The sequence below is a fragment of the Globicephala melas genome, chromosome 1, assembly GCF_963455315.2.
Source record: "Globicephala melas chromosome 1, mGloMel1.2, whole genome shotgun sequence".
Classification (NCBI taxonomy): Eukaryota; Metazoa; Chordata; class Mammalia; order Artiodactyla; family Delphinidae; genus Globicephala; species Globicephala melas.
In genome coordinates this window covers 130,596,133-130,610,069 of record NC_083314.1, presented here as the reverse complement: position 1 = coordinate 130,610,069, position 13,937 = coordinate 130,596,133, and the positions used below count along the sequence as shown (strand labels likewise).

General features: G+C 34.3%; 1 protein-coding gene across 1 annotated transcript; it reads right to left on the bottom strand.

Moving 5' to 3' along the window:
- Nucleotides 1-10,756: 10,756 nt before the first annotated feature.
- INSL5 (insulin like 5) lies at nt 10,757-13,162 on the bottom strand. The gene is given in 3 exon segments (XM_030866171.2): nt 10,757-10,989; nt 12,986-13,121; nt 13,124-13,162. Coding segments are annotated over 3 exon segments (408 nt in total).
- Between the last annotated feature and the right edge of the window lie 775 nt (nt 13,163-13,937).

Here is a 13,937-nt window from a genome sequence, read left to right as displayed (position 1 = left end):
AATTGCCATTGGTAATTTGATAGGGATTGCACTGAATCTGTAGATTGCTTTGGGTAGTATAGTCATTTTCACAATATTTATTCTTCTAATCCAAGAACATGGTATATCTCTCCATCTGTTGGTATCATCTTTAATTTCCTTCATCAGTGTCTTATAGTTTTCTTCATACAGGTCTTTTGTCTCCCTAGGTAGGTTTATTCCTAGGTATTTTATTCTTTTTGTTGCAGTGGTAAAAGGGAATGTTTCCTTAATTTCTCTTTCAGATTTTTCATCATTGGTATATAGGAATGCAAGAGATTTCTGTGCATTAATTTTGTCTCTTGCTACTTTACCAAATTCATTGAGTAGCTCTAGTAGTTTTCTGGTGGCATCTTTAGGATTCTCTATGTGTAGTATCATGTCATCTGCAAACAGTGACAGTTTTACTTCTTCTTTTCCAATTTGTATTCCTTTTATTTCTTTTTATTCTCTGATTGCTGTGGCTAGGACTTCCAAAACTATGTTGAGTAATAGTGGTGAGAATGGACATCCTTGTCTTTTTCCTGATCTTAGAGGAAATGCTTTCAGTTTTTCACCATTCAGAATGATGTTTGCTGTGGGTTTGTTGAATATGGCCTTTATTATGTTGAGGTAGGTTCCCTCTGTGCCCACTTTCTGGAGAGTTTTTATCATAAATGGGTGTTGAATTTTGTCGAAAGCTTTTTCTGCATCTATTGAGATGATCATATGGTTTTTTTCCTTCAGTTTGTTAATATGATGTATCATATTGATTGATTTGTGTATATTGAAGAATCCTTGCATCCCTGGGATAAATCCCACTTGATCATGGTGTATGATCCTTTTAATGTGTTGTTGGATTCTGTTTGCTAGTGTTTTGTTGAGGATTTTTGCATCTATATTTATCAGTGATATTGGTCTGTAATTTTCTTTTTTTGTAGTATCTTTGTCTGGTTTTGGTATCAGGGTGATGGTGGCCCCATAGAATGAGTTTAGGAGTGTTCCTTCCTCTGCAATTTTTTGGAAGAGTTTGAGAAGGATGAGTGTTAGCACTTCTCTAAATGTTTGCTAGAATTCACCTGTGAAGCCATCTGGTCCTGGACTTCTGTTGTTGGAAGATTTTTAATCACAGGTTCAATTTCATTCCTTGTGATTGGTCTGTTCATATTTTCTCTTTCTTCCTGGTTCAGTCTTGGAAGGTTATACCTTTCTAAGAATTTGTCCATTTCTTCCAGGTTGTCTATTTTATTGGCATAAAGTTGCTTCTACTAGTCTCTTAGGATGCTTTGTATTTCTGCGGTGTCTGTTGTAACTTCTCCTTTTTCATTTCTAATTTTATTGATTTGAGTCCTCTCCCTCTTTTTCTTGATGAGTCTGGCTAATGGTTTATCAATTGTGTTTATCTTCTCAAAGAACCAGCTTTTAGTTTTATTGATCTTTACTCTTGTTTTCTTTGTTTCTATTTCATTTATTTCAGTTCTGATCTGTATGATTTCTTTCCTTCTGCTAACTTTGGGTTTTTTTGTTCTTCTTTCTCTAGTTCCTTTAGGTGTAACATTAGATTGTTTATTTGAGATGTTTCTTGTTTCTTGAGGTAGGCTTGTATAGCTATAAACTTCCCTCTTAGAACTGCTTTTGCTGCAGCCCATAGGTTATGGATCATTGTGTTTTCATTGTCATTTGGCACTAGGTATTTTTTTATTTTCTCTTTGAATTCTTCAGTGATGTCTTGGTTATTTAGTAACGTATTGTTTAGCCTCCATGTGTTTGTGTTTTTTATATTTTTTTCCCAGTAATTGATTTCTAATCTCATAGCATTTTGGTCAGAAAAGATGCTTCATACGATTTCAGTTTTCTTAAATTTACTGAGGCTTGATTTGTGACCCAAGATGTGATCTATTCTGGAGAATGTTCCATGAGCACATGAGAAGAAAGTGTATTCTGTTGTTTTTGGATGGAATGTCCTATAAATATCAATTAAATCTATCTGGTCTATTGTGTCATTTAAAGCTTCTGTTTCCAGATCTTTTTCAATCCACCTCCTAGGATAATGGAAATAAAAACAAAAATAAACAAATGGGAACTAATGAAACTTCAAAGCTTTTGCACTGCAAAGGAAATCATAAAAAAGACGAAAAGAGAACCCTCAGAATGGGAGAAAATATTTGCAAGTGAATCAGTGAACAAAGGATTAATCTCCAGATTTTTATAAACAGCTCATGCAGCTCAATATTAAAAAAACAAACAACCCAATCCAAAAATGGGCAGAAGACCTAAATAGACATTTCTCCAAAGGAGACATACAGATGGCCAAGAAGCACATGAAAAGCTGCTCAACATCACTAATTATTAGAGAAATGCAAATCAAAACTACAATGAGGTATCACCTCACACCAGTTAGAATGGGCAGCATAAGAAAATCTACAGACAACAAATGCTGGAGAAGGTGTGGAGAAAAGGGAACTCTCTTTCACTGTTGATGGGAATGTAAATTGATACAACCACTATGGAGAACATTATGGAGGTTCCTTAAAAAACTAAAAATAGAATTACCATATGATCCAGCAATCCCACTACTGAGCATATACCCAGAGAAAACCATATTTCAAAAAGACACATGCTCCCCAATGTTCATTGCAGCACTATTTACAATAGCCAGGTCATGGAAGCAACCTAAATGCCCACTGACAGACAAATGGATAAAGAAGATGTTACTCAGCCATAAAAAGGAATGAGGGATTCCCTGGTGGTGCAGTGGTTAAGAATGTGCCTGCCAATGCAGGGGACACGGGCTCGAGCCCTGGTCCGGGAAGATCCCACATGCTGTGGAGCAACTAAGTCTGTGTGCCACAACTACAGAGCCTGCGCTCTAGAGCCCGTGAGCCACAACTACTGAAGTGCACGAGCCACAACTACTGAAGCCTGTGCGCCTAGAGCCTGTTCTGTGAAACAAGAGAAGCCACTGCAATGAGAAGCCCGTGCACTGTAACGAAATGTAGCCCCTGCTCACCTCAACTAGAGAAAGCCCACACACAGCAACGAAGACCCAACACAGCCATAAATAAATAAATAAATAAATAAATCTTAAAAAAAAGGAATGAAATTGGGTCATTTGTTGAGACGTGGATGGATCTAGATACTGTCATACAGAGTAAAGTAAGTCAGAAAGAGAAAAACAAATATTGTGTGTTAACGCATATATGTGGAACCTAGAAAAATGGTACAGATGAATCGGTTTGCAGGGCAGAAATTGAGACACAGATGTAGAGAACTAACGTATGGACACCAAGAGGGGAAAGCAGTGGTGGGGTGTTGGTGGTGGTGTGATGAATTGGGCGATTGTAATTGACATGTATACACCGATGTGTATAAAATTGATGACTAATAAGAACCTGCTGTATAAAAAAATAAATAAAATAAAATTCAAAAACAAAACAAAACATAAAAAACAAAAGAGTAACAGAATAAAAACACCCTTCTCCCCCCAACCATCAGCAAGCATGATTAAGGGGCAAATAGAACATAAATATATAATATTAAAAAATATATAAGATTATTTTATTCATTCAACCAAAATATACTTATTGATTAGAAACTATGTAACAGGAAGAAGGAGAAAATAGTGGTAAGCAGTAGTTCTTGCACTGAAATATGAATAAATGCTGATAATACGATCGGAATTTATGTGTTAAAGATAAGTTCTTGAAACCAAGGACACACTATAAAGGAAAGCCTTGTGGTTGCTGTCATGCAAATTTGAAAATCTAGAAGAAATTCTGAGCAATGAATAACTATCTAAATTAACCCTCAAAATGATAGAAATCTGAAAAGATCAGTAACTACAAAGTAGACTAGAAAAGTAATGATTTACCATATAAAAAGTACCTCCCAGCAAAAAGATAAGAAGATATTATGAAGAATTTATTTAGGTGAAATGGACAAATTCCTTGAAAAACACAATCATTAAATTTGTTCAGGAAAAATTGTAAAACTCTTGAGATTTCTACATCTGTAAAATAAATTGTATCTGAAATTTTAAATCTTTCTACGAAGAAAATGCCAAGCCTTAATGACTTCAGTAGTGAAATCTCCAACATTTAAAGAAGAAATAATACCAATCTTAAACATTCAGAGATTAGAAAAGGAAGGAAGGAAGGAAGGAAGGGATTGTCCCAGCTCATTTTATAGAGCTAACTTAACCCTGATATCGAAATCACTTAAGATATTACAGAAAATTATAAGAAAAATACAAGTTTATTAATGAAAATATATGCAAAAATATTAAGCAAAATTATAGCAAATAAAATCCAGTGATATGTCAAAAACAATAACAAATTATTAATAACTGAATTTGTTCCAGGAATTCACGGCTATAAAAATAGGCAAAAATTCACTTTAAAGTTATGCACTTTATTGTATATGTATATTATATTTCAGCAAATCTTTTTAAAGTCACTAGGCATTTTTAGTCATTTAAAGTCATTAAGTCACTTAGTCATTTAAAGTCATTAAGTCACTTAGTCATTAAAGTCATTTAAGTCACTAGGCATTTTAGTCATTTAGTCATTTAGCATTTAGGCATTTAAAGTCACATAGCATTTTTCTTCCAAATTTCTAAAGAACAGATAATGTTTTCACTTTATGAAGCTATATTAATCTTCATTGACAAACATAGAGATCAGTTTTACTTATGAACACAGATTAAAAATTTTAAAGAAAATATTAACAAATTTAGTCCTTCTGAGTATTGAAAAACTATTACACTAAAAACTAATAAATCATGATCAAATAGAGTTATTCTGAGAAAACAGAGAGATTTCAACATAAGTAGAGCTAGCAATATAATTCTTCAATTTAACAAAAGAGAAAAAATATTATATATTGAAGTTAAATAGATATTTGATAAAATTTAGAAGCCATTTATAACAAAATAAGTTCATAAGCAATAGGTAATAAAACTCTTTAGATAATCAACAATATTATTTATATTCGTACATATACATATATGCATCTATAATATAAAGACTATTATTTATTCATTATTTTATTTATTTATATTTTGAATAGCAAATATTATATTGAGTACTGGAATGCAGAAACCATTTTTCTGTTAAAATTAGGAAGATGAAAGAGATATCTACCATCATCATCATCATTAAGAATTCTTGCTGCAGTCACTTTCCCAGTGAGACCTTCCCTAGTTATTCTGTCTGAAATTCAATCCTCACCCCCACTCCAAGCCTTCCTGCTCCCTTTTCATAGTTTCTCCTTAGCGTCCATCATTATCTAATATTTCTCTTGCTTATGTCTGCCTTCCATAAGAATATACACTTAGTCTGTTTTATTCATGGTTGTATCCTTAGCACCCACAACAACGCCTGCACATTACCCTCTCAATATATAATTTCAGAGTAATGAGTCATGTAATAAGACAAGAATATGAAGCAATCAGTTTAAATATTGAAAGAGACAAAATTACCTTTTTATTAGTAGATGATAATATTGTACACCTAGAAAACCCAAGATAGACTTGGGTAGATAGCCATTAAATTTAATAAAATAACTGGAGGAGGTGGCTGGAGATGAGTATACAAAAAATCAAGATTTTTCTTTGTATCACAGCATGCATTTAGAAATGAACATGGGGGAAATGTCTCATTCACAGGGGCAAATAAAAATGGTAAATAAAAGGGTAATATACAATGGAATATTACTCAGCCATAAAAAGAAATGAAATTGAGTTATTTGCAGTGAGATGGATGGACCTAGAATCTGTCATACAGAGTGAAGTAAGTCAGAAAGAGAAAAAAAAATACCATATGCTAACACATATATATGGAATCTAAAAAAAAAAAAATGGTTCTGAAGAACCTAGGGACAGGACAGGAATAAAGATGCAGACATAGAGAATGGACTTGAGGACACGGGGAGGGGGAAGGGTAAGCTCGGATGAAGTGAGAGAGTGGCATGGACATATATACACTACCAAATGTAAAATAGATAGCTAGTGGGGAGCAGCCGCATAGCACAGGGAGATCAGTTTGGTGCTTTGTGACCACATAGAGGGGTGGGATAGGGAGGGTGGGAGCGAGACGCAAGAGGGAGGAGGTATGGGGATATATATATATATATGTATAGCTGATTCACTTTGTTATAAAGCAGAAACTAACACACCATTGTAAAGCAACTGTACTCCAATAAAGATATTTAAGAAAAAAATGAAAGAAAAAAGGTAACAAAATTAGAAGGTAGTATAAAAAGACACAGACCTATATAGTTAAAATTATAAAAAGTTATTAAAAGAAATAAAATACTGTATTATTATAGTAATATATTTTAGATAAGAATTCTTAATATCATAGAATATAAATGTTTTCTACATGAGTATAACTGTAAAGCAATTCAAATTATAATTCCAATAAAATTTTTTTGGAAACTGGATTATAAAATCCACATAGAAGGATGTATGTCTCATAATATCCATGAAAAAATTTTAAACAATCTATGGTGATGGACAACTTTTCTTAAGAGATACTAAAATTTACCATAAAGTTACTGCAATCAAAATAGTATGGTGCTAACTGAGGATAAATAGAGCAAAGAGCAGAATAAAGGGCCTACAATAGCTCCAAACATGTGAAACAACATATGACTAAAATGGCATGAAATTTCCATGGGAAAAGGCTGTTCCATGATTCAGGCAAAATGTTCTGTTCATTTGGAAGAAAATAAAAATTAAATACCTCATACTATACAAAAATAAATATAAGATGGATTAAATTTAAATGCAAAGGTTACAAAATTAAATTATTAGAATATAATTTAGTAGACTTTTTCACAACCTTACTCACAATAAGGGTGGTCTGCCTAAGCAAAAAAGGAAATCCAGAAACTATAAAGGAAAGACAGACATTGTATGCAATGACATTGTATGCAAAAGACATCCTAAATGAAATCAAGGCATACCAAAGATTTGGGGGGAAATATTTTACTAAGAAGGCAGTCAGAAAGTTAATATCCTTAATATTAAAAAGTCTTGAAAATTGATAAGAAAACTATTATAAATGAATAGAAATCGAAAAATGGGCAAAGAATATGAACAGACAAATTTACAGAAGAGGAAATTAAAATGTCCAATAAATACTAAAGGCAATCATAGTTGTAATAATGCAAATGCAACAAAATTATATTCAATGTTTCATCTATAAAAATTGCAAATTTTTGCAAGTGTAATAACATCATGGACTGGGGAGAACGTAGAGAAAGAGTCACTCATAAATTTCTAGTGAAAATATGAATTAATACAAACTTCTTAAATGGTATTCTCTTGGTATGTGTTTAAAATTATAATACCTATACTGGGATGTTATTGAAATATTTCCAAGATGTATTAAACAAAGCAATGAGTATGTGTAATTTCTTTTTGTGTAAAATGGGTTGATAGATTCAGTACATATTGTATTAGAGTGGGTTAACAACTGTAAAAAAATAGAATCAAACATAAAAACGTCAAAGGTTATTGCTTGCTAAATTGAGGCAGAGGGAGGGAGACTTGATGGACTAGTCACATTTAATTAGCTAGAACTCAGTCATATGACCACATGAAACTGCAAAAGAGACTGAGAAATGTAGTCTATCTGTGCCCAAGAGGAAGAGGAGGTTTTAGTGAACAGCTAAAAGTCTCTGTTACAGATATAGATAGACAATGATAGGTAGATAGATAAGATAGGTAGGTAGATAGATAATGATATAGGGCAAGCTATCTATATCTACTATAGTTACTAAATCTGTAACTATACCACATATATTCAGTATAGACATAATTTTTTGTTTCTGGTAGAAATTACAAGAAACTCTGAATAAAGGTTATATTACTTCAGAATCAAATGGAAGAGAGTGAGACTTTTGTTGTATTTTATACTTCCCTGGACTGTTTACGTTTCCTAACCGTATACATATATTATCTTTTTTTCCCCAAAAAAGGAACTACAGGATTTAAGTAAAAAGACTAGGTCCCGGGCTTCCCTGGTGGCGCAGTGGTTGAGAGTCCGCCTGCCGAGTCAGGGGACACGGGTTCGTGCCCCGGTCTGGGAATATCCCACATGCCGCGGAGCGGCTGGGCCCATGAGCCATGGCCGCTGAGCCTGCGCGTCCCGAGCCTGTGCTCCGCAACGAGAGAGGCCACAGCAGTGAGAGGCCCGCGTATCGCAAAAAAAAAAAAAAAAGACGAGGTCCCATCTTTCTTCTTTGTTTCTCTATGTACTTAAATTGAATAGATACATTTATAATAACTAATAAATATGTAACAAATAAAAAATAACTATTAAAAGTACACTGAAAAAAATACACATATTTTTCCCCCTAGCAACTTGGCAAGCTATCCCATTGAAATGAAAGTGTCAGTACATAAGGATATATAAACAAGGCTGTTTATTGCATCTTTGTCATGACAAATACAGCAACCTAAACATCTCTTGATGGAACCTCAAAAATTTGTGGCAAATATATAAGATATAAGAGCAATTCTCACACGTTTTGGTTTCATAATCCTTTCACACTCTTAAAAAGTATTAACAATGTCAAAGAGCTTTCGTTTATGTGGGTTCAATTTATCAATATTTATCATATTAGAATTTTACTGAGAAATTTAAATGTTTAACTCATTTGAAAATAAAAATAAACTCATCACACATTAACACCAATAACATATTTTATTTAAAAATCTATATTTTCACAAAACAAAAAACATTTAGTGAGAAAAGTGGCACTGTTTTATATTTTTGCAAGTCTCTAATGACTGTCTTTATAAAATACAGCTTCTATCAGCTCCTACATTTTTAATCTGCTGCTGTGTGTTATGTTGGCTAATGTACGTGAAGAAAATTCAGCCAAACATAAACATTTAGTTGCAAAAGGGGAGAGTATTTTAATAGCATTTTCAGATCATTTTTATCAATATATTCTCTTTTGATATTATACCAAAACTCAACAAGTGACTGTTTATTAAAGGTTACTTGCAATGTAAAATCTGAAATGATACCAATGAATTTTTTGTAGTTAGATTAAAATATTTACTTTGCACTTTGAGCAGATTTCGTAACCATTCATGATTTTGTAGTATCATGCATTGATCATTTGGAAAATATTGGTTCATTGAGTTATAGCAGATCTCCCAAATGTTGACACATGTCATATAATATCAAAAAATCAAATATCACCACTGATGCTCAGGGTGGTGGGTAAAAGTTTTCCAAAATTGCTTGTAAGCTTGAACTTTATCATCAGCAACCAATACTGTCAGTCGTTTTCCTTGAAGCCTACTTTGTTCATTTTCAAATCTTATTTCATTTCATTGCTAACACCCAAATCTGAATAAACACAGTTTTTCAGTCTTTATTTTTTCTTAAAAAATGGTGCTTCTTGGAAAAAGCAGCTACTTTTAAGTTCAAACTCAATCACAGAAGTGCTTTTCCTTGAGGAAACCATCATACTTCAGTCTGCAGCAAACATGCTTCACATAGTCTTCCCATTTCACCCCTCAGAATATTGAAAGGGCATGTACTCAAGGGTTGAGATTTAATATCATTAATTTCTACTGCTTCTTCAAAAGACATTCTTCAGTGAAACTGATTTAAACAAACAGGGAATGTCTCGTAGTAAAGAGTAATTGACAACCAGTGCAGTTTGATGTGACTGCCTTGATTCATGCTAAGTAGCCTAAGTTTGGATCAGTGATACCACCTCCTCAGCTGTGTGACTTAGTAAACGTTTACTTAATTCTAGGGAGACTCAGTTTTTTATCTGCAAAGAACAATGCTTTGGCAAAATTTACGTGCACAATGTGTAGACGATGAATTTCAAATACAGGCTGGAGTATTAATAGGCAGCTCCTCAGAGGAACAGAGTCTAACTATGTTAAAACCTACTGGGGAGTTGGCTGACAGAGTTAGAAATAAGAGCATAGTTTTGTGATATCTTACTTTATCTTTTCATCTGTGAAGACATCCAATTGTGGTACAATGACTTGGCTATCTGCATTTTAGTTTCTCAACATCCAGGATGAGAATAGAATGTCCTTTTATCTCAGCAGTAGGAAGGCAAAACCAAGGCAGCCCAGACTATGAAAGGAGCTAAGATACCCAAACGTTTTCTGGATTTGGGCTGTTTATGGGCCCTCTTTGATACATATATGCACCCAACTATTCTCAAGTATAATGTTGAAGAGATGCATATTAGGAAACATTAATTGAGCACTCTAAGAACTCTTGAGAAAAGCACTTTGTTTAGATTCTTACACTTGACTGTGAATCGATGTTTAAATTTTCAGTAATAATATACAGCAACACAAAAGTTAAGAGTGGATTATTTCTAGATGATGAGGTAATAGTAGTTTTTTATTTTTTAAGGTTTTTTTTACTATCAACATTTTTGGTTTACTGTTTTAAAGTTCTTTAAAATTGTTTTAAAAACAGAAAAATCACAGTAAGCTTGCTTTATGGAATTTTTATTGTAATTTTGCACAGCATTTAAAATTTCAAAGGATTAGTTAAAATTTGGAAAGAACAGTGCATTCACCTTGGCAACGGGAGAAACTAGACCTCGTTGTGATTTTAGCCAACCATCTACAACATTTAGGAAAGAAGGATTGCCTACCCAAAAGACATTAGTTTAATGACACAATATGAGTATTGTTCTGGGAAGTAAAACACTGTGATTAAACGTGTGCTAAAACTCTGCCACCCTTGGGGATTTGTTTGTCCTAACAAGGAGCGCTCAAGTCAGACATGGAACAGACTTCGGTGCAGCACAACTTTTGCAAGTCTTGTCTTGACATCACCGAATACTTCTTTGACCTCCGAAGCCTTTCCGTGGGCAGCTGTTCACCCTGAAGACTTTCCTCCCCCAAGGAATCCGTCTTTGGAAGGTTTTGCACTGGGCTTTCCTCGGAAATCTCCTGTTCATTAGGCAGCTGGAAGCGGTTTCCTCTCTCAGCTATATGGAAGGGAAAAAACAATACTTCCTTAGAGAGCTCTGACAAAGGCAGCAACCAAGTTCTACTCTGGGGGAAATGCATTGGATTTCTGGAAGGAAATTGAATCTTGCAGTTGATTTTTTTTTTTAACGTTGGTCTGGGGTTTCAGAGAGATTAGATATTTTAGGGAGAACTCAGTCATATCCACCCTCCTCATTTACAGAAGAGGAAACGTGGGTGCAGAGAGGAGGAGTGACAGAACCAGTGTCACTTGGCCAGTTAGCAGCCAAGTCAGGGCTTGACTTCTGTTGCCGTGGCCACGGCAGAGTGTATTAGTTACATGCTATCAACGAAAACAGTCAAACAAAAAATAATCCTGTGTATGCTCTGCAAAGCTGATCAGTAAGGAAGGAAGTGGAGATTTAAACCTCTCTGTCTGAAAATTAAAAGTGGGCCCAACTGTTTTTATCAGTGTTGTTCCCAAAGTCCATGTATAAGCCTGTCTCACTTTAACTTCGTTCAAACTTACTTATCAGCACCTTAGCACACTGGCAAGCACCAGAAAAAATTTTGATGAATGAATGCTGATTGGTAAACCAGTAATGCATCAAATAAATAATGTATTGGAAAATATCTGAAAACCTGTGAAAGGTTAAATAAACAGTATTATGAAGTCAGTGGTGTCGAAAGAGATAGCCTTATACAGACATACACTCCATTGCCCCACATATTTTAAAGATATTCAAAATGTATTTTTTCTATTGCATTCTGATTTGCCAGAGATTGATAAAATATGGTCAATCTGGTAAATTATGTTTACTCCCTTGAGATTAAAAATGCTTATTGTTTATTAACATCTAGTAACTATGAACCTCTCATTATTAAAGTAAGAGTGGTAAGTTCATAATTTTTCAAGACATTAGTCCACCAAAATACAAAAACTCTGGGTCATTTTCCAAAATCTTTTTGTTTACCAGTCATTTTAAACCAAATTGAAACCTGTAAAGTTTTCATATCATATGTGTGGTTGCAACATTTATTCTGTAAACATGTTTTTCTTTTTTACTTTTATTATAAAACATAACAAACACAATTATTAAAATAGAATCTTAAATAAATTATACGTCACACTTTAATATAGGATTAGCAAGAGAAAAATGCCAACTTCTGAGTTACTTGAATTGGAAAATGAAGAAATATAGTGAAGTCACCCCCCTCTCTGTTTCTGAAACACATTAGGTTCACTCCCACCCTTAAAATTCTAAAATTCTGACAGTTCCTACTGCTAGAATTCCCATCCCACTCCCCATAACTCCCAAACCCTACACACCCTTAGGGCCTCTGTCAAATACCACCACCTCCATGGTAGTGTCATTTATTACAACACACTACCACCATCTTTTCCCCACCTGAGACGCAGTATAGAATAAGCAGGAGACCTCAGCTCTGAAGCCAGAAAGACCTGGTTTGCTTCCCAACCACCCTGCTTACTAGCTGGGTGAACAAATTTATCCTCAGTAAAATGGTAAATGGTGGTAATATTACTTACTTCAAAAGATCCTTATCGGAAGACTGAATGAAATGTTGCCCATGAAACTGCCTGGCATGTAATAAGTGCTCAATAAAAGTTAGATTCCTTCCTTCCATTCTTATTTAGCACCTGCCTGAATGCCAACTTATTATATTCTATAATTATCTGCATGTGAAAATCTTGCTGCTCCAACATGACCCTTGAAATCACATGCTTCTCTCTACCCACCCTCCCAGCACCTGCCATAGATGCTAAGCTCATCGAAGTAGTCGTGCAATCAAATCATTTCAAGCTGGGGACTAAAGAAAACAAGGTCCTTATTTTTTGAAAGGAAGCTCACCTCCTTCCCAAGCCAAAATGTTTATTTTGATAATTAATCCCCCAGATTGATACAGAAGTGGCTTAGCAGTAACTAGAGAAACAGTTATTAAAACAAGTCTTAAAAAAATAATAATAAATGAGGGAGTCATATGCGTTCATGTTACCTTGCTGACCTTGTGGGATCGACTCCAGGTGCTTTCTCCACCGGGAGGTGGCACAGATGTAAATGACAGTTCGTATGTACTCGAGCCCGCAGAGCTTCCTGGATTCTTCACTCTTCACTTCTGAGATGGCAAGCAGGGAAGAGAGAAGAGAAACAAAGTAAAAATGAAACCCCTCATTTTGCTGGGAATTTAATGAGAGTCTGATATAGTGAATATTGTCAAATCAAGTTTTGAAGTTGCCCTCACACTCTTGGCCAATTTATACGAAATTTCCTGACATTTTATTGGTCAATACGTCATTTTAACAATATTTGCTAAGCACATAGGTGACACCATGAAGTTTTAAAAATGAGCTTTTATGATTATTGCTAGTTATTCAGTCCCTTTTGAACATCATCACTTACTATTAGCCCCATACGTGAGACAATTAACAGGATGCTGTCTTGGAAGACATTGTGGAAAACACATGGACTTTGAAAGTAGACAAGTATGAGATTCAGTGTCAGCCCTACCCCTTACTGAGTGACACAGGACAAGTTTTAAACATTTTAAGCTTCGATAATCATATCTATAGAATGGGAAAACCTATCTCATAAGGGATTTGTAAGTATTGAAAGCACCATCTATTTCAAAGCATTGAGAATGCACCCTTAAGAATGCAGGTTCTCTTTGGGAGATTGGGATTGACATATATACACCTATATGCATAAAATAGATAACTAATAAGAACATGCTGTATAAAAAATAAATAAAATTAAATTTTTTAGAAAAAGAATGCAGGTTCTCATGTTTTAGGCTTGAATCCTGGTTTCCCACTTATCAGCTCTAGAATCTTTATCAAGATATTTAACATTCCCAAGCATCCTTCACTGTAAAATTGTGCTGATAGTAACTACTTCCTAGAGCTAATGAGATAACGTGCATCTTGCTTGGCAAAATAAACAGTCAATAA